The 22,095-nt window shown below is 40.8% G+C and overlaps 1 protein-coding gene across 4 annotated transcripts in view; it reads left to right on the top strand.

Moving 5' to 3' along the window:
* Positions 1-22,095, top strand: part of tncb (tenascin Cb) — a 366,665-nt gene that overhangs the window by 336,853 nt on the left and 7,717 nt on the right. For all 4 annotated transcript variants that reach the window (XM_050050298.1, XM_050050299.1, XM_050050301.1 and 1 more), the window contains 5 exons: positions 886-1,016; positions 1,112-1,244; positions 2,376-2,527; positions 4,409-4,505; positions 4,759-4,920. In XM_050050298.1, the coding sequence (XP_049906255.1) occupies positions 886-1,016; positions 1,112-1,244; positions 2,376-2,527; positions 4,409-4,505; positions 4,759-4,920 (675 nt within the window). The remainder of the gene's footprint in view (positions 1-885; positions 1,017-1,111; positions 1,245-2,375; positions 2,528-4,408; positions 4,506-4,758; positions 4,921-22,095) is intronic.

Below are 22,095 nucleotides of genomic sequence, written 5' to 3'. Positions count from 1 at the left end.
ACCGTTTTTTTGGGGGACCTTGAATGCAGCACCATCAAGGAAATAGAAAGCCAGACGTGCAATGAATGGAGACCTATTATCTTGCTTGAACACAGACAACTAAATTATTTCAACAATGTGACTCAAAATAATGATAAAATAGATTTTATTGATGTAAAATAATATGCTGATGGTGACATTTTCCACCGGTCTGCTGCGCTCTGAGTCTGGTGTCAGTGACACGTGCTGCTCTGAGCATCTGTCTGCTTGCGCTGCAATGCACGCCAAGGGTTTTAATTTTTAGTGTTAAAGCAAAAGTTAAACACTACTTATCAGCAGTGTTTTTTCATTTGTTAATATTTTTATCTTAATTCTAGGGTTGCAAGAAACTACCTTTTCGCCATAATTTGTAAGTTATTAACTTTTTTGGACTTTTTTTTGTTTTTCGCTCAGCCCCCCCCCCCCACCCCCCCACCCCCTCTGTATGATCTGCACTAAGGCATTGATGAGGTAATTCGGTAACCCCATCCATGGGGAAAGCTGATCAGTGGGCAATTCACCCCCGCTAAATGATGCTGAGGCCGTCATATGACTCCTATATGCACTGTGGGCTCTGCAAGTATTGGGGTAGGCACATCCTGATCGGCCGGCTTTGAGTGAGTAATTGCGTGCTTGCCAGTGGAGGAGAGCATTACCCATAGAGTCCAGTGGAGGGCAGAACCTGTGTGAGATAGAGTTTAATTATATTATAGCTATGCTGTTGTTTAGCTTGATAAATGACTGCAGTGATGTCATGTAGAAATATGTAGATGAAAAATGTATAAACCATTAATCACAAAAAGGGCTAACACAACTGAGAGAAAGAGCAACCGATAGAAAATTGACCTGGTAAGATATTGTTTTTAGATGTGGACGCCCCTCAGGACTTGACAGCCAGTAACATCCAGACAGAGAATGGTATGCTGACCTGGAAGCCACCTCGCGCCGACATCACCGGATACATCCTCAGCTTTGAGTCTGCAGATGGCACCGTGCATGTGAGTAGACTCCAGAACTCCAACAGATTCAGTGGTAAATTCAATCTATTTAGTGTGTCTGGGAATGAAATGTCTGAACATGTTTCCTCCTTTAGGAGGTGGTCTTGAGTCCCACTGCTGTCTCCTATAACATGGCTCAGCTCAGCGCCTCCACAGAGTATTCAGTCAAGCTGCAGGCCATCGCTGGTCCAAAGAGAAGCAGAGTCATCACTGCTGTCTTTACCACCAGTGAGTGGACTCATATAGACACTGAACAGGTTTCAGCCATGGTGGGCTGTGTTTTTGTTACAAGATACCTCAAAACCCCTACACATTTCTTTAAAGGCTTACTATGCAGGATTTGCAGCTTACACAACAATCAAACTAGGCACCTCCTCCTCAGCTCAACAAGACTTAGAGACCAGGGGTGGTCAAGCGAACAAAAGAGTGAATGAAGAGGAGTGGTCTTAACAAGAACAAAGTAAATCAGAGGAGAAAAACATTTTCTGATTGTTTCACTGCGGTTACATTCTAAAGCAAAAAAATAACACATCCACACCCCTGCACAACCCTGCAGGAAGGTGCTAAATTGCCAGATTTTGAATTCAGCTGAAGCTCATACTTGAGTGTGTGGCTCAATTAAACAGACACACAGACCTGCAGCTTGCATCCACAGAACAGGATGAGAGAAGGCTGGTCGCTATGTTTTTATAGAGTCCTGAACCTGTGCTGCTATTGGCTGCGGGCTATACACCACTACCCAAAGGTTGACTACCATAAACCTCTCGTCGAAACCAAAAATAAGAGGAAAATAAGAAAATACAGGTTGAGGGCAGGTTCTCTGCAGATACAGAAACCACCGCATACTAGTGGGTCATTAGTAATGATTGAGAAAGATTACTTTTGTGTGAATCTAAATTTTATTTTGTTGGAAAATCCTGCATTGTATGCCTTTAAGACTATGGCATTTATCCATTGGTATTTTGGTATTTTATCCTTTTGGTTAATGGTAAATGGACCTGCATTTGTATAGCGCCTTTCTAGTCATCTCTTTGGCAGTAATGACCTTGTTGGTACTGTCACCTCACATCAAGAGGGTCCTTGGTTGCTTCTGGGGCTGGTATGCTTCAGTTTCCTCTCATACTTAAAACACACAGAGTGAGATTGTATTCATTTATCTAAATGCTATCCTTGTTATTGAATGGTTTACAGAATGTACCATACACCTCCCCCAATGTATGCTGGGTCTCCCCAGTTAAGTCACGTGCTTGCAGCCATCCCTCTGCACTTTGCACACAGTGCAGCTGATTGTTGCTCTTCATGCATAGTCAGTGACGTTATTTATTATTCCTTCATATTATCTGCTTTTTGTGTTTGTAGCTGGTGTGCTGTACAGACACCCCAGAGACTGCTCCCAGTTGCTGCTGAATGGCGACACCTCATCTGATCTTTACACCATCTTTCTGGGTGGAGATGAGAGCCAGCCCCTGCAGGTCTACTGCGACATGAGCACTGATGGGGGTGGATGGATTGTAAGTCAGTAAAGTATATGCTCTATGTGTGAATACTGAGGCTGCACTGATAAATATTTCTACAGTATATTAACAATGGATCCAATAACTATGTAAAATGTTGAAGCTGTCATTCTTAGGGACAGACCCACAGAGAATTATCACTGACTCTGCGGTTCTTTTCAGCTTTATAGAGCCTTTTAGCGGCTCAGCAGTTGTTTTGGCTTTACAGCCCAAATTTTACCGTTTGGTTCACAGTCACGGCTCTCATCGACCTTGTTTCCACTAACAGCAGTAGTGTCTTATAAGAACAAGCTCTGATAAAGAGACTCTTCACTACCTTTTGAAAATCTGCTGTGCTTGCATTTAGTTTAGTTTAGTTTATTTGCACATTATATACACGAAAGACAATAAAATAACAAAAAAGTTAAAACATTGTGCAGGAGAGGTTGGAAGACAAAAAGGCTTATAAAGATTACCTCCCCTATATAGCTAGCAATGAACAAACTTCAAGGTGTCAAGGCTTAGTAGTAATATAAAGCTGATATACAGAAATGAATGTATAGAAGGTGTGATGTATTACAATGAGGTCCAAAAAACAAAAATAATAATTTTTAAAAAATTCAAAACTTTTTTGGATGTTTTTTGAGCAGTGATAATGTAGATGTTAATTTTAGAGATGTAGGTAAATTATTCCAAAGAGATGGTCCTCTGTATTTCAGTGTATATCGATTCAGGGAAGTCCACCGATATGGAAGATGGAAGTCCCTTGAGCGTCTTGTACAATAAGAATGAATGTCTGAAGAAAATTTTAAAAAATTCTTCAAAGTGCTCTGCAATTGATGAGTTAGGTGCACATATTTGTATATGAACACACAAGTCTGGTATATGTTCACATTAAAAATTGATAGCTTTTTGTATTTACTGAAAAGAGGAGCAGATGAATAAGATTAGCCAACTCTACTCAATATTCCAATTGACTTAACAGTCTTTTTACAGTCAAATTCAATATGGTATTTCCATGTTAATTTTTCATCTACTATGACTCCAAAACATTTAAAATGAGGAACCTGAGTAATTCTAATATTGTCTATGAATAATTTGTCTTATATAGTCTTTATTTTTGTTACAGAATATTATAAAATTAGATTTATTTAAATTGAGAGAGAGTTTGTTCATCTGAAACCATTTAGAGATTGATGATAGCTCTTCATTTGCTTCTCAAATCAGTGTGCCAATTTTAATGTGAAGCAATAAGACACGTGTCATCAGTTAATAAAAGAGTCAGTACATTATTGTAGACCCTGGGTAAATCATTCATATATATCAAAAGTTCCAAGGATGGAACCCTGAGGTACCCCACAAAGAAGATTAGCTCTATTAGAATTTTGCTTATTTAGAGATACATTTTGTTCACTGTCCTTTAAATTAACCAACCATTTAAGATCAACATTATGAAAACCATATTTTGAAGTTTACCAATAAGGGTATTGTGATCAACGGTGTCAAAGGCTTTTGACAAGTCTAAGAATATACCGAGATAATTTTTTTATTGTCTAGAGCTGTAGAGGCTTTATGAACGAACTGCAGAAGGGCCATTTCTGTTGTGTCTCTTTTTCGAAAACCATACTGATGGCTGTACAGTATGTTGCTCACATCTAAATGTTTTTTAATTCTTGAATATACTAGTTTCTCTTAAACTTTAGAAAAAGTGGTTAAGACAGATATGGGATGATAACATCCCAGTATCCATGTGTGTGGCATTGAGCCGTAGGCTTTCTTGTAGTCAATCCAGGCAATGCACAGGTTGGTCTTCCTGCTCTTATGTCACACATTTTACATTCAACCATTCAACTGGTTTGCAGTGGGAATATCTAAATATTTATTGTCATTCACTTTCAGGTGTTCCTCAGACGACAGAGTGGTAGACTAGAATTTTTCCGGAACTGGAAGAATTACACAGCTGGCTTTGGTGACATGAATGATGAATTCTGGCTGGGTAATTTAAACAAACATCAGAGCACAACACAGTATTTTTTTTATTCAACATAATGAGAGAGCGCAAGATATTAGCCTTAACATTAGCTAGATATTAGCCGTAGAGATATTAGCCTTAACATTTTATTCAGCTTTATAAAATATTTTTGGCACATATTTAAATGTAAAATAATGTCATATCTTATCAAGCCCATCACTGCATTGTTGTGTGCTTTGCCCATCTTATAGCCTATATCATCTCCTCTCTCACACAGGTCTTTCCAACCTGCATAAGATCACAGCTGGAGGTCAGTATGAGCTGCGAGTCGACCTGAGAGATAAGAGTGAAACAGCCTATGCTCAATATGACAAGTTCTCTGTCTCTGAACCTCGGACCCGCTACAAAGTCCACGTAGGAGGATATAGTGGAACAGCAGGTAAAGCTGACTTCTGTAGCATGCAGCCAAACAGTTCTGTCTCTCAGTACTCCCTGACTTCCCTGTTATGTCTGCGGCACTCAGCTCCTAACCCACTGGTTCCTCGACATACATACGTACATAAGTACATATTATGTATTTATGTGTTGTTGTTTTTTTTAAAGGCTCAGTTATTTAATCAAACAGCTGCTCACTGTAGTTTTTATTAAACAAACAGGAGGGAATAGTTTTTATTAAACAAACAGGAGGGAATGGTGACATTTGTTGGGGACTATTTTCAGCAGTGGATTAATCCACATTTGGTGCTTTAGCAGGATGGTGTATGTGGGATTGAGTCTAAATAAGCTACAGTGTAACTGTTCATGGTAATCAAGAAACATTTCACTCAGTGACACAGTGTGGCTCACTGATGTGTTTCATATGACAACAAGCCCAATATCACAAGTCATAATTTGCCTCAGAGGGCTTTACAGCAAAAGATACCCCTCTGTCCCTCTTTCAGGACAGACAGACATGCAAAAGATGTTGTGTGTAGAGAACATATCAACATAATAAATGTACATGTTATTCATGTAACAAAATGTTACATAAAGAGATGGTGAGACAGAGAGAGAGAGAGAGACAGAGAGAGAGAAAGTAAGAGAGACAGAGAGAGAGATGCACAGCAATAGCAGCAGTTGTAGGCATCAGGCACGGCATGACCACAGCAGCAGTGCAACCATGACCCACGATCCAGGCATAGCTGCGATCTGTTAGAACCTTATATTAAAGGGAGCACAAAAGCTCTGTAGGAGAAGCTGAGTTGGTGATATGCAGTAATAGAACATGGATGTTAGCAAATGAAGAAGAACCAATTTTTCAGAATCTAAGAGTGAGAGAGAGAAAGAGAAGGGGCTCAGTGTATCATAGTAGGTCCCCTGGCAGACGAGGCCTATGTCAGCCTAACTAGGGGCTAGTCCAAGGCAAGACTGAGCAAGCCTTAACTATAAGCTTTATGAAAAAGGAACATTAAGTCTACTCTTAAATGTAGAAATGGTGTCTGCCTCCCGGACTGAAACAGGAAGATGGTTCCACAGAAGAGGGGCCTGATAGCTGATGGCTCTGGCTCCCATTCTACTTTTGGAGACTTTAGGAACCACAATTAAAAAGAAAAAAGCTAGAACAGGAGAAATATTATCTCTTTTTTCTTAGTTCCCCTCAGTACATGTGATGCAGCATTCCGGATCACTTGCCTAATTATATGGCTAATTTTTACAGTATTACACAGGTAAAGAACATAGTCCTTGAAGTTTGTTTTATATGGGAGTTAAAGAACAAATTTTGATTAAAGATTACTCTAAAGTTCCTTGTGATCATACTGGAGGCCAGGACAAAGCCATCTAGAAAAACTATATCTTCAGATAGAGAGTTCCTGGGGTGTTTGGGGCCAAGTACAATATCTTTAGTTCTGTCTGAATTTAACATAAGAAAATTGGAGCTCATCCAGGTTTTAAAGACATGCTTGAAGTTTAGTTAACAGATCCATTTCTCCTGGCTTGATCGATGGATATAATTGTGTATCATCTGCATGACAATGAATATTTACAGAGCGATTTCTAATAATGTCTCCCTAAGGCAAGCATATATAAAGTGAACAGAACTGGTCTGAACACAGAACCTTATAGAATTCCATAAATAACCTTAATATGCGTGGAGGATTCATCATACCATGAAGAAACTGAGATTGATCAGATAAATAGAATTTAAACTAACTTAGTGTAGAACCTGTTGTGGAAATTCTCTGCTGTTGGTGAAAAATGAAATATAGACTTTTGCCGGCCGACAATGTTTTTCATTTTCTTTGCAAAGAAAAGGTCAATCAACACACAAGCGGTCAGAATGAAGAAAGACCCCGAGCATGGGAAAGCCTAAACATTTATACCTGAGGAACGCCTCTTAAGGTGTGTTTCACACTCTTTTGTCTGCTGCAGGTATTGGCGCAGACCCGCTAGGGTATGTATCCTGCAGGGTTTTGTATCCGGGTGGGAGGTTAAGAGGTCTAGACATCTGAAGTAGTACACAAAGAAAACACAAAGAAATTGAAATTACAATTACAATTTCCCCCTTTTGATTATTGATTAATCACTAAAACAAAAAGAAAAGAAAGGAGTATATATATATATATATATATATATATATATACACACATTAATTAAAAGTATCATCATGGCAGTTGTTTAGAAGAAAAGAGAGAAGAAGAAAAAATTAATAATAATAATGATAAACAAAAAATATATATATACATAAAAAATGAAGGAAAGGGAGAGAGAGAAAAGACAAAAAAAAAGAAGAAAACATTATTTACAAAATGTCATCATCAGAGTCAAAGTCTGAGCTGGGGTAATGATGGGGATCAGGAATGTGAAATTAGGCTGAATTTTGATCGGTATTGTTAACTTTCATAATATGTGTGAATTTGACCTGATTGCCAAATTTCGGGATAAACAGTACAGGTGAATGTTGCACTTTGTCCTTCTGTCAGAGTGACAGTCTTGGCAGGTTTGTAGGTGTAGGAGCCAGAAATTGCTTTACTGATTGATTATTCTGTGTTCAATTAGTTTTGTCTTGTTGCCATGGTGATATGCAGAGTTTGGGGTCACGTGAGCACCGTAGTTGACAGCCAGTAGGTTATATTAGAGGCTGCTTCACCTGCACTGGGGGGGAGAGAGGCGAGTCTAGGTAGCCGAAATTTTTGTTGACCGCTTTTGTTCTTTTGTTTGCTTTGATACACGCTTGCCAATAAGTGTACACATTCAACATCATATGTGCGCTTGTAAAGCCACTGTAATAGCTGATTGTGTTATTTAAACTTCAAAACTTCTCTGGACTCAGTGTGCTTCTCTGGAACAGCAGCAGCACATCACACAAATACACAGGACCTATTCTCTGCCTCACAAGAGACTTTGTTAAGGTACTGGAAAGCCGCAATATTTGTCAACAAAAAAGGCATCAATTAATAAAGCAATAAATCTGCAGGACGCTCAGCGCAGCGGTCCCAAACAAAGTAAGACAAAGCGCCATATGATCTGTCATGGAGGACAGGTAAGCTCACCTGTGCATGTATGTGTGTTAAGGAATCCGGATTGCATCAATGTCGAAGTGCCTCCGTTTGGAACAGTCGAATGAATTAACGGTGGTCGGATATGCAGTGTCTGTGCATTATGTTTGCTCTGCGCTCTGAATGACGTCTGCACTTTGATGCTGATATGCGAAGCTTTTTGATGTTACATGGAGGAAAGCTGATGCTGCCTTGTTGAAATGCAGTGTCCTGATTTGTTGTGCATTGTGGATGGATTTAAACCGTGACGGTTCACTGAACACGGAATGAAAATGAGTCAAACAAATGACGCAGCCTCATGCTCTGACATGGAGTCTGTGAAACAAAGGGAGAGGAAACTCACTGAAAAGGGTTTGCTGAATAAAATTGAAAACCTGCAAAATGAACGCAAACGTATTGTTGATAAAATCAAAGGTTTAATACCAAAAATGAAAAGGCTCATGAAACAAAGAGAAAATGTGTCTGATGTGAAACAATGTTTGGATAATTTAAACACACTGGGTCTCATTCATGAAACGTGAGCAGAAGGAATTTGTGTGTTAACTGTTCGCAGACGGAAATTTACGCTCCGATCTTTTCGTAGCTACTAACAAAATCTACTCCTACTCCTACTCCTGCTCCTGACCACTCGCAGTGCTTGTGTAAATTTAGTAAAGCGCATAAATGTTGCTTGTCACTATTGGAAATTACAATTTTAACTCGTATTGTGCTCTGTTACGTACACAATATACAGATGCCTTTGAAACACGTAATCTAAACATGACAAAAATATTAAAAATATAACACATTTAGTTAAATTAGTTGGCAATTAGCAGGTTTAAGATCCAGATTAGGTTCATGATTGTGAATTATCTATGTAAATCAACTCAATAGATGACACGTTCTTTCTACATGTTGAATGATGATAATAAAAATAACCCTAAGGACAGCCAGATCACACCCTCTTCGGCCTTGGTGCCTGGGTTCAGCAGGGGCAGCAGGAGCAGCAGGTGGTGGAGCCACGAAGGAGCACGCGCCAGCTGAAAGAATTATTTGAGACAACACGTTTTTTTTTTCGTTTGTTTGTTTTTTGTGGCTTTTTCATCATTTGAATGAATAAATCTGATTTGAAAAATGTTTAATTTACGTTGTATAAAACAGAGCTTTAGGCTATTAAGATTCAAATAATTTGAAGATGATGCATACAAAACTGCTGTAGGCTATATGTTATCCATATCATTTGTTAAAATAAATGTTAAATAGCTCTACATTCCGACAGCCATCATTGATTTAGAGTTTATCCATTACGCTCAAAACATCTCTGGTTTCCCGTTCCCACTTCATTCAAAACCCCACAAATGAATCTTCTGTTCGTTTGGTGACCACTGTAGCTTTTTTTGTGTGTGCTTATGCGTTTCTTTGCCTCCAGTTTCATATCAAACCATTTACGCTCCACCTCTGACATGGTTCTTTGTACTACGGAGACAACATTAACAGCATCTGTTACCTCCCTCCAGGCCTTCGCTTTGCCTGTCCCTGTCACACCACTACTAATTGAAGAAAATAAAATGTTTTTTCTTAAGTCCACTTCACCCAAAATTATTTCAATCTCCGCTTCGGAAAAATTCATTTTTCTTTCTCTCTCTTTCTTTCTTTGCGCCATGACTGACAGGTCGACTAGATGCACCTACAACTCCTTATATGGTGGTCTTTGGCTATTCATGGGCGGGGATTTATGCTAATTGCTGATTACCGGGAGTGCACTGTCACTTTACAGTGGATTGGCATTCATGATCATAAACACGTGTTTACAATCAAATCTTTTCGCTTCCCGCGGCGTTCCTGAATCCGGAGTAGGTTTTTAGTAGCGTAGGCTTTTATGTGCAAATCTAGACACAGATTTACTCACTTTTCATGAATGAGACCCACTGTGTGAAAATGCCACAACCTCATACAATAAACTGTTGCCTCTACTTCATGAGGATGAACTCATCAACCAAAAGGAATGGTTTTCAAGCATTATGAATTACAGCAATACATTTCAAAAGGACACTCAAAAATGGATTGTTGAAACTGGACAAAAAATCTCAGCAACAGGATTCAGCAGAAATTCCATTACACCAAATGAACGAACCAAGTAAAATTGAGGATGACATTAATCCAAATGATAGTGTTTCAAATATTGGAAGCCACAAAATATCTCAGTCACAATGCTCTTCAACTTCTTCTGCACGTTTAAAGGCCGAAGCTGAGCTGGCGGCCTTAACCATGAGGCACAAATTATTAAAGGAAAAGCATAGCCTGGTTCCAGACCATATGAATCAATCAATCAATTAATCAATTTTATTTATAAAGCCCAATATCACAAATCACAATTTGCCTCACAGGGCTTTACAGCATACGACATCCCTCTGTCCTTTGGACCCTCACAGCGGATAAGGAAAAACTCCCCCAAAAAAAACCTTTAACGGGGAAAAAAAAAACGGTAGAAACTTCAGGAAGAGAAACTGAGGAGGGATCCTTCTTCCGGGATGGACAGACGTGCAATAGATGTCGTACAGAACAGATCAGCATAATAAATTATCAGTAATCCGTTTGACACAATGAGACAGAAAAAGAGAGAGAGGGAGAGACAGAGAGAACCTTCATAGACCCCACCCACTCAACTGAGTAGGCTTGCATCTCTGGTCTGGCATACTGCAATGAATTTGCGATTTATCTCGTCCAAAAGATGGAAGTACCAATGAACACCGGGGGTGGGGGCGGGTCTAGCGATTAGCCAATCAGCGCCACGCTGATGTCAAGCTGTCCGCCGGTGGGTAACTGGTGAGGATAGCAACAATGGCGACCGCTACAGATCCTATAGATCACATTAACAATGCTATCGAGGTATTTCGCCACTACTCGCGTTAATGGAGGACCAAATTAAGGAAGCTGCTAAACTGGATTTAACAGCGATGCACGACGACTGAGACATTTTAAACGGGTAATGCTCGCTTGTTTTCGGCATGGGCACGACGACTGAGACATTTTAAACGGGTAATGCTCGCTTGTTTTCGGCATGGATACTAATGACGTCAGATTCTGGGTGAGTCGTTGATCTCTACTGATTGGTTAGGGAAAAATCAAATTCCCTCCCCCTTGTAAATTGCCTTCAATGGAGGCGATGTCAGACTGAAGGTTCTGGGAGCTTCAGTCTGACACTCAGGCTAGGAAAAGCATGCTTTGGAAGAAGAGGAGCAACGCCTGCGCAAAAGGAGAGAAAAGCTCCAACTGAACACTGAGATTGCTGAAAAAATTGCAAAACTTGAAATTCTCAAAATATGAAGCACAACAAGTAGAAAATGGACATCAAAGGGTCGGATGGAATGAAATCATATTTGGAAAAGGCACAAGCGCAGCAGTTACTTAATGTTAATGCAGATGAATTCATTCCAAAACAAACTGAAACAAACACAAATATAACCTCAGAAGGCAATCAGAATCAAAGTCCAGGCGCTCAGGTTGGTTTGGAAAAATTAAAAAGCCTTCATTTAATGGTCATTAAAAACACCAATGCGTGTCGGCTTGCGCCTTCCTCAGGGTGTATGAAGACAAGAGAGCAAACAAAGCAATTGCCAACAAAGCTCCTTAGCATGACCCTTTGTGTGTTGTTCCAAAAAGTATAAACGATCACAGATGTTAGTTGTGTTCCTCTCGACTCCATTCTCAAAGGCTCTGATGAACGTGTGATATTTCAATGGATCACCGTCATAGATTGGGATCTCTCTCTTAGGTAGAGCTGAGAGGCTTTGCTGTTGTATTAGCAACGTTGTTATTTCGTTTTGTTTCCTCATGATGCCAAGAACTTCATCTTTGGTTTCCAGATCCACTGTGTTTACTTCTAGTTGTCCATATGATTCATGTATGTTGAATGGGGGGTTCATATGAAATTGCATTTGGTTTTGTTCATATGAGGTTATATTTGTGGAAGAAAAGGATAACAGGAGCGCTGCTGGTGTCCCTCAAACCACCGGTGCTCATGGAAGGGTTAAAAAATCCAGAAGGCATAAAGAATCAAAGTCCAGGCACAGGTCGGTTTGGAAAAATTAAAAAGCCTTTATTTAATGGGCAAGAGTCATTAAAAATACCAACGCGTGTCGGCTTGCGCCTTCCTCAGGGTGTATGAAGACAAGAGAGCAAACAAAGCAATTATAGTTGCAATCACTTCAGCTGTGAATCATTCAGTCTGTGCCATTTTCTTTAGACCTCTAGGAGGCCTCAGTCAAGAATTAGTANACCTGACACTCTTAGGGATGAGTCATTTGAATGTTGTGCTTCCATGTAATGTTTGGCCATAGGATAATTCAAATTTCCAGTCCGAATGGCGTACCTGTGTTCAGCCACTCTGTCCCTCAGTCTTCTTTTAGTAAGGCCCACATAGAAACAGCCACAAATACACTCAAGTCGGTACGCAACATGGGTAGTGTTACAATTAATAAAACTTGAGATAGAATAGATTTTATGACTAAACACATCCCTGAAAGTGTCCGTTTTCACCATGTTTTCACAGTATTTACAGTTCCCACAGCGAAAATTGCCCTTGGGTCGACGAAGCCAGGTGTCTGGTTTGTTAGCAGGAAGATAACTCCTTACTAGTTTATCCTTGATTGTAGGGGCCCTTTTAAAGCTGATACCTGGCAGTTCAGGGAATATCTCCTGTAAAGATGGGTCACTCTCAATGATATCCCAATTTTTCTTTATACTGTGCTTGATCTAGACAGCTTCTTTACTGTAGCTTGTGACAAAGTAGGGTTTCTGAACTTGCTCTTGTTTAGGTTTACGGCTGAGCAATTTGCTCCTCTCCAGTGACAGAGCCCTATTGTGAGCCTGAGTAAGAAGCTCGAATTTATACCCTCTCTGTCTAAAACGCTGCTGCATGTCCATGGATTGATTTAGAAAATCCTGATCAGAATCACATATACATCTTAGTCTTTGGTCTTTAGTCAACATTCAAATGACTCATCCCTAAGAGTGTCAGGTATTGAGGTCATTAGCTTGGGTGCCAGGGGTGGGGATAAAGTCAAACGCCTCAAGCAAAGAGAGGCATATTGGATCCATGCCCTTAAGGCCACCAGCTTCCCTGGCCTCAATGAGGATTTTGACCTCTTATCCTTTTTGTAAATGTTTTTTTGTAAATGACAATGAGTAATGGTCCTGACAAGACAGCTTCAACTTATTTAAGATACTATGCAGATGTCATCATTTGCACATCTGCATTGGAGGTTTTGCTTATTTCTTTATCTTCATGTATATACTTGTATTATTTTCCGTATGGTTTCTATTGTGGATTCTATTCTGTTTACATTATTCTTATTTAGTTAAGATTTGACAGTCTGTGAGAGGGGCTCAATAAGTTTGTTGTCTGATCCCCCTAGAAGTTACAATCTTACAGTCTTCTTGTACTAATTCTTGACTGAGGCCTCCTAGAGGTCTAAAGAAAATGGCACAGACTGAATGATTCACAGCTGAAGTGATTGCAACTATAATTGCTTTGTTTGCTCTCTTGTCTTCATACACCCTGAGGAAGGCGCAAGCCGACACGCGTTGGTATTTTTAATGACTCTTGCCCATTAAATAAAGGCTTTTTAATTTTTCCAAACCGACCTGTGCCTGGACTTTGATTCTTTATGCCTTCTGGATTTTTTAACCCTTCCATGAGCACCGGTGGTTTGAGGGACACCAGCAGCGCTCCTGTTATCCTTTTCTTCCACAAATATAACCTCATATGAACAAAACCAAATGCAATTTCATATGAACCCCCCATTCAACATACATGAATCATATGGACAACTAGAAGTAAACACAGTGGATCTGGAAACCAAAGATGAAGTTCTTGGCATCATGAGGAAACAAAACGAAATAACAACGTTGCTAATACAACAGCAAAGCCTCTCAGCTCTACCTAAGAGAGAGATCCCAATCTATGACGGTGATCCATTGAAATATCACACGTTCATCAGAGCCTTTGAGAATGGAGTCGAGAGGAACACAACTAACATCTGTGATCGTTTATACTTTTTGGAACAACACACAAAGGGTCATGCTAAGGAGCTTGTGAGAAGTTGTCAACACATACATCCAGACCGAGGATATGCTAAAGCCAAAACTTTATTAAAGGAGCAGTTCGGGAACGAACAAAAGGTCGCCTCTGCTTACACGGATAAGCCCTCTCATGGCCTCCAATTAAAGCAGAGGATGTGAAGGCTCCACAGGACTACAGTCTCTTCCTTAGAGGCTGCTGTAACGCCATGGAGGATGTGCAGTATCTTTCAGACATGGATATGCCTTCCAACATGTTGAGCATCATTAAAAAGCTGCCTTACAAACTCTGAGACAGATGGAGGAACCATGCCTGTGAGCTACAGGAACAACATAACCAGAGAGCTAAGTTCACAGATATTGCTCACTTCATTGAAAGGCAAGTGAAAATTTTGACGGGTCCTGTGTTTGGCAATATGCAAGACTCTCAATCAATAACCATAAATAAAGGAACAAACAAACCCAAGTCACAGCTTCGTCCTGGACACAAGGGGAGCAGCTTTGCGACCTCTGTAGGCCCTGTGGAGAACAAATATCAGTCTGCAAGGGAAAAAAAGAAGATCAGACAAACGGGAAGGAAAGCATGCATCTGCTGTGGAGGAGGACACACATTAGATGTATGTGTACAGATGGAAAAAAAATGGTTCATGAGAAGAAGATAGGCTTCTTGAAGGAAAATGGCATCTGTTTTGGTTGTTTGTGCACAGGGCACATCAGTAAAGATTGCCAGAAAAGGATTTCCTGCTCAAAGTGTAGCCTTAAACATCCCATTGTACTTCTTAAGGAACCCGTTAAAGATTCTGAGCAGATGGAGAGCAGCCCAGAGCTGCATGTTAACAACACACTGGTGTCAAGTGGTCTTACAGGGGCTGGAGATCAGGACTGCAAACTGCCCATTGTTCCGGTCCAGGTTAAATCTAACAAAGGAACCTAAACTATCATCATTTACGCTTTCTTGGACCAGGGGAGTACTGCAGTGTTTTGCACTGAGAGCTTAATGCACAAGCTCCACCTCACAGGGAGGAAGGGACGCATTCTCCTTTGAACTATGGGCCAGGAGAAAGTCGTAAGCAGCAACATCGTGTCAGGACTGGAGGTTGCAGCACTGGAGGGGGACAATTTTCTCGAGCTTCCAAGAGTTTACATGCAAGAGTCCATGCCTGTGAACAGAGGAAATATTCCCACTGAAAGAGATATTGAACAATGGTCACATCTGAAACACATTCGCCTACCTCAGATTGATGTAGGAATTGAGCTACTTAGAGGACCCAATGTTCCTAAAGCACTGGAACCACTGGAAGTGGTGTGTAACGTGAATGATGGACCATATGCTATCTGAACCTTGCTGGGCTGGACTGTCAGTGATCCACTGACAGGAAACAGTGGAGAGACTGTTAACTGGGAGCATCCACAAATAACTGTCAGCAGAGTTTCAGTCGTGAACCTGGATGACCTCTGGTAGCAACAGTTTAAGAATGACTTCCCTGAAAGCAGCATTGAGGAGCAACCAGGAATGTCAAGGGAGGATCAAAGGTTCTTGGAGTTTGTCAACAACTCACTGAAACAGGTGGAGGGGCATTACCAGATTACGTTACCTTTAAGGAAAAGTGACGTCAGAATGCCAAACAACAGGAGACTTGTTGAACAGCGCCTGTGTTATTTGAAAAGGAGATTTCAGAAGGACTCAACGTTTCATACTGAGTATAACACCTTTATAAATGACCTTCTGGCTAAAGGCTATGCTGAGAAAGAGGAGCTGGACCGTGGCGATGGAAAAGTATGGTACACGGAGTCTACCATCCCACTAAAAGAAAGATCAGAGTTGTGTTTGACTGTGGAGCAAGATATCAAGGAACATCACTAAATGCTCAGCTTCTACAGGGCCCTGATCTTACCAGTTCTCTGATTGGAGTGGTGACTCGGTTTAGGAAGGAACCAGTTGTAATCATGGCCGACATAGAATTTATGTTCCACCAGGTCCAATTCCCTCCTGATGACAGAGACCTCCTTAGGTTCCTTTGGTGGCCAAAGGGGGATATGCAGCACCCACCCGCTAAGCATCGGATGAAGGTGCACTTGTTTGGGGTGACATCATCTCCCAGTTGTGCTAACTTCACCCTCAGAATGTGTGCAGAGGACCACGGGCATCACTACAGTAAGGAGACAGTGGATAAACTACACTGCACTGTTTTTATGTGGATGATTGCCTCGTGTCGGTGGCCACGGAGAAGGAAGCAGTGATGCTTTACAGGAACCTGGTCTCTTCGTGTTCCAAGGGTGGATTGTCTCTCACAAAGTGGTTGAGTAACAGGCCTGGAGTGCTGGAAGTCATCCCAGAGAATTACAGAGCAAAATGCATTGAAGGATTGGACATGGAGCTACCTGTAGAGAGAGTGCTGGGTGTGGAATGGAGCATTAAATCAGACTCCTTCAAGTTCAAAATGGTACTTAAGGACAGACCACTTACCAGAAGAGGAATCCTCTCGACTGTCAGCTCCATCTACGATCCCCTTGGAATGCTGAGCCCTGTTGTTTTAACAGCGAAGAGGATCCTGAGAGACCTGTGCAGGAGAGGAATAGGCTGGGATGATACTGTGCCCGAGTCAGTCTCTAAAGAGTGGTTGGAGTGGTTGCAGCAGCTGCATCTGTTGGAAAGCTTTGAGGTCAGCAGATGTATGAAGCCACCAGGCTTTGGAGAAGTTACTTCAGCCCAGTTGCATCATTTCTGTAATGCCAGTGAACATGGATACAGAACAATGACTTACCTGTTGTTGAAAGCCAAGAATTCAGAAGTACACAGTGCTTTTGTGATGGGAAAGGCTCGAGTAGCTCCTTTGAAATGTGTTACAATCGCCAGGATGGAGCTTATCGCTGCAACTATGGCCAGCCGCATCGACATGCTGTGGAGGAAAGAGTTACAGATGGATCTTTTGGACTCAATGTTCTGGACGAACAGCACATCTGTTCTGAAATACATTAGGAATCGCTTTTGTTCTTTTGTTTGCTTTGACACAAAGTGTACACATTCAACATCATATGTGTGCTTGTAAAGCCACTGTAGTAGCTGATTGTGTTATTAAAACTCCAAAACTTCTCTGGACTCAGTGTGCTTCTCTGGAACAGCAGCAGTGTGTCACACAAATACACAGGACCTATTCTCTGCCTCACAAGCGACTTTTTTAAGGTACTGGAAAGCTGCAATAGTAGGTGTAGGCCTCTATCAACATCGCTGAACATGATAGGGTCAGGATCAGGTGGTGCATGGTGTAGTCTGGTGGGAAAAGGTTTACGTTGTTAGTCCTGCACGTCTAGTTGGTGTCTGTTGAATTCACAGAGTTATTCCTCGTGTCATCCTCTGTTGCGCTTGTTCGTCCTTGCGTTGTCCGTCCTTGTGTTGTCGGTCCTCGCGTCGACAGCTGAGTTCCTCCATTGGCTCGGGGACCTTCTTGCAGTGGCTGGCGTGAATCCACGTTGCTCTCTCAGCGATCTTCACAGCAGTATGCGTTGTCAGGAGCACCTGGAATGGACCTCGCCAGCGTTTGGAGTGCCAGTGTTTCCTTCTTAGGTCCTTTATCACCACCCAGTGTCCAGGTTGGAAATTATGGAGTGATGTGAAAGCTGGTGGTGGAAGGGCTGATTTCACCTGCTGAGAGATTTGAGAGAGAGTGGAAGATAAGTTTTTGCAATATTGTAACATGTCATCTTCACATAGGCCAGTGGAGGGGAGTGGGCTGGTTACAGGCTCCACTCCTAGGGATGGAGGTTTGCCAAAAAGAATTTCAAATGGACTCATGTTCACTCTGGACCTTTTTCTCATTCTCATATGCATTACAACAATAGGCAGAGCTTTTGTCCATGGCAGTCCCGTTTCCTCACAACACTTGGCCAATTTTGATTTCAGAGTGCCATTTTCTCATTCGACAGCACCTCCACTGGCAGGGTGGTATGCACAATGTTGTCTGAGGTCAATGGCAAGAAATTCACTGAATTGGGTTATTGCAGAATTGACAAAGTGTGAGCCATTATCACTGCTCAGTTTAGTTGGTATTTATCACTGCTCAGTTTAGTTGGTATTCAAATGTTCGAATGGTCTGTCTGGTGGTGGGTGAGTGGCGTATATTTGCAGAATTTGATGGTCATTTGTAATTTATACCAGTGCTGACTCTGTGATATGATGCCCGCTAAATCCTGACTGAAAATCCTCAAATAAACTATTATCATAGAGAAAGTCACACAGCTGTATTGTGACTACTTTTTCAAGGATCTTAGAGAGAAGGGGAAGATTAGATATAGGTCTATAGTAAGTTAAAATCCCTGGCTCGAGGGTGGGTTTTTAAAGAAGATGATTAATTACAGCTACTTTAAAGGACTCTGGTACAAAGCATGTTAATGACATATTGATCATGTCTAATAAGGAAATGTTAACTAAGGGTTAAACATCTTTGAATAGTCTGGTTGGAATAGGGTCTAAGAGACATGTTGATGACTTAGATGAGGAAATCGCAGCAGTTAGTTGGTGAAGGTTGATGGGAGAAAAGCAATCCAAATATATATTAGGTCTTACAGCTGCATCTAAGGTCCCTGTATTTGAAGGTTGAGTGATACTGCTTGAGGGCGGGAGGTGATGAATTTTCTCTCTACTATTTAGAATTTTATTATTAAAGAAATTCATAAAGTCATTACTGCTGATGACTAAAGGAATACTAGGCTCAATAGAGATGTGACCTACTGTCAGCCTGGCTGCAGTGCTGAAAAGAAACCTGGAATTGTTTTGATTTCCTTCAGTTAATGCTGAGTAATAGTTTGCTCTGGCATTGCAGAGGGCCTTCCAATACGTTTTAAGACTGTCTTACCAGACTTAACGAGATTCTTCCAGATTGGTTGAACGGCAGTCACTTTCAAATTTTTGTGATATTTCTACCACGAAGCTAACTTTATTTGTTTGATTATCTTGTCTTTAAAGAGGCAACAGATAGGATTTGTTGTTGTTTTTTTAGCTAACACCACCTAGAGTCAGTGGTGTTGCGTCGCACTGTCGCAACGACCAAATTGACCGTGGGGATCAGAGATAATCAATAAAATGTAGGCTGTAAAGCCACCGGTATACCTCTATGTATATGTAGAATGAGGTGCAGTGTGGACACTCTACTAAATAAATGAGTAAAGAGACCAAGCAACAATTATCAGATTTATCTGAAGAAAAAAAACAAATAGTACTGCAGATAATTATACCAGAATGCACAGTACCAGTACAAACAACAGTAGACACAGTGGAATTATACCAATATGCACATGTAAACAGTCCCGATTCTGGAAACGATGCGGCCAGTTGGAGCTCAAATTGAATGGGAAACAAAGATCAGTGTTCACTTAGCTGGGTGTAACTTAGCTGGGCGATGTCTGTCGATAGCTGCCTACGTGAGAAGAGAACAGAAGAAAGGGAGGGGGGTATCACTGTCCAGGGGCTGCCGTAGAATGGCAACGAGGATGTCAGCCGACCAACACTCTAGGAATTAACTAGCAGCCAGTACAGTACAGTCCTCTCTCATCTAGCTAACATTTAGCCGTGTTACTTACTGATCCATTAGAAAGAAAGCTAGCTGGACATCAGTTTTGAAGCCTCTTTGGTCACGGAGCTCCCTCCATCTCTTGAACGCCTGACTGAGGTTTACTCTTGTTTTTCCTCTTCTTTTATCGCTCTCCGTTTTGCTCTTCTTTGCCTCCTCAGACAGAGGAACTCGTTTTCTTTTGCTAGGCCGTTTTTCACTTGTCTCCAAACTTTGTCCATCTGCCACTGTGCTCGTGACTCAACTATCTCATGCCCAACTCCTCATAAGGACTTGACTGACTGACCAATTTCGCAATACATGACGCGTTTCCTGCCGTAAAGCAGATTTCTTCCGCGAAATTTCGGCACCGGTGGCAGAAGCTTATTGCACAGCCACTATGTAAACACTGATAGTCTGATTTAACTGTGGCCACTACCCTGTGCAACCCACATTATTTTCATAATGATATATTTAGGAAAAGATGCTATCTGTTGCCTCTTTAAGAAGTACTATTTTGTCTTTAAGAGTCGAGTGATGTCTGCAGTGAATAGGGATGGGTACCGAAATCTGGTACTAAATTAGCCCCAGGGCAAAATTTTCAAAGACCTTAGTATTGATAAGCTCTGACAGTATCGGTTCTGTTATCGGCACTTTTACACATTTTGGTTTAATCCATTATCATCCTGCAGCCTCTCATCTGCGCTCTGTATTGGGGCTGAACTCCTCCACATACACACACATACACACACGCATGCTTACACGACAGGGTAAACATGGTGGACACAAAGTGAAGATAACTCAAAAATTATTGGAGCTGATGGCAACTACGCTCATTACTGTCAGTGATTAAACCTTAGCGAGTAAAAAGCCAATAATTTATCTTTACATGTGTTCAGCAAGCATGAACATGTAAACATTTAGACAGTGATATTTTAATATGCTCCGTCTGCAGTCTCTCATCCACTGATACTAACGTTAAGTCTTACACAAGGATACCACGCTAGTTCAGCTCATAGCGAATTGTTACTAATAAGCTGAAATGACAGCTGTCTGTATGTAGACTAACTTAGTGTGACACATCGTAAAATTGGGCAGATACTTTTAAACTTAGCTGCTGGCTGAGGCAAACAGCCCCTCCTCTCTACCAGGACTAATGTTACCTGCACACAGTGAATCACATCAGCAGAGAGGGAGCAGGACAGAGGACAGGAGGACAGGAGGACAGAGGACAGGAGGACTAACTAATAAATACTAAACTTCACCCAGTATTGATGTCAGGAATATTATTTATGTAATGACCTTGCTGTTGCAAAAAATTATGTTGCTGCTTTAGAAACAATTTGTTTTATTTGAAATATTCAGTAATCCTGTTTTGAATCTATTCTTTTTAAATTAATATATTTTCTAAAAAGCAATTAATTAGAAATGAAAAAGAACTCATCATAGCACCAATAACATACTGAATTGATAAAAGTAGTAGTATTGATGAAATCTTAACGTTACCCATCCCTAGCAGTGAGTCTGCAGCACTATCAACAAGATAATCAATTTAGAGGGGTTTTAAGTTAGTATAGGAGACCTCTGTTTCATTGAGATATTTTATTGATTTTAATGCTGTTGAAATCACTATCTTAAATTTAATGACAGCACTATCGGATAGACATCAAGTGTAGTAACTTTTGCAAAGTGGCGTGTAATCAAGTAATAAGAAACCAAATAAAGAGGGATTCTAACTAAAGACTATTAAGCCTTAATTTTAATGCCATCCAGAATGAGATTGAGGGTGTGGTGAAAACAGTGAGTGGGTTTATGTACACTCTGACCGTAGCCACTTGAGTCTAATGATGAGTTAAGCACAGTACTAAGGCTGTCATTATGGACCTACACATAGATATTAGAATCACCTACAATGATAACTTTATCTTATTTAAGGGCTAACCTTGATTTAAAAAAAAAAAAAAACCCTGAAAATTCACAATTTATGGAACAGATGAGGAAGATTTTAATGAGAAAAAATAGAATATCACAAGCCTTAACCTTGAACTTTTATTGCCACAGTGAAATATAAATGACACTTTTCACTGAAAATGATACAACCATGCATTGCAGTAGAACATTATATCCCTCCCTCTGAAACCAAAACATATTTTAAACAAATTATTTTACAAACTTCTAATGTAAAACCACTGAGATTAAAATAGGATTTTTTTTTTACTCCAATTCTTTCTGTTGTTATTGCTAGTTGAGACTGTATTGTGTAATGTGTTTTGTCCGCCCCTGACCCTGCATAGGATAAGCAGGTATGTATGCAGGGATCAAAATTAGCAGTCGCCAGTCGCCAGAGGCAACTAATTTTAACCCTTTGGCAAGTAAATTAAGTCACCTAACCAGCCACTCTGGCGAGTGAAAAAAATAGGGCCAAACTACTGTTATTGTTGTTTCTCCCGCCCCTGGCTGTGTGTAGGCTAC

This window comes from Epinephelus moara, chromosome 8 (assembly GCF_006386435.1).
Source record: "Epinephelus moara isolate mb chromosome 8, YSFRI_EMoa_1.0, whole genome shotgun sequence".
NCBI classification, from domain to species: domain Eukaryota; kingdom Metazoa; phylum Chordata; class Actinopteri; order Perciformes; family Serranidae; genus Epinephelus; species Epinephelus moara.
The sequence above is the reverse complement of the archived record's forward strand: the minus strand, read 5'-3'. Positions and strand labels throughout refer to the sequence as shown.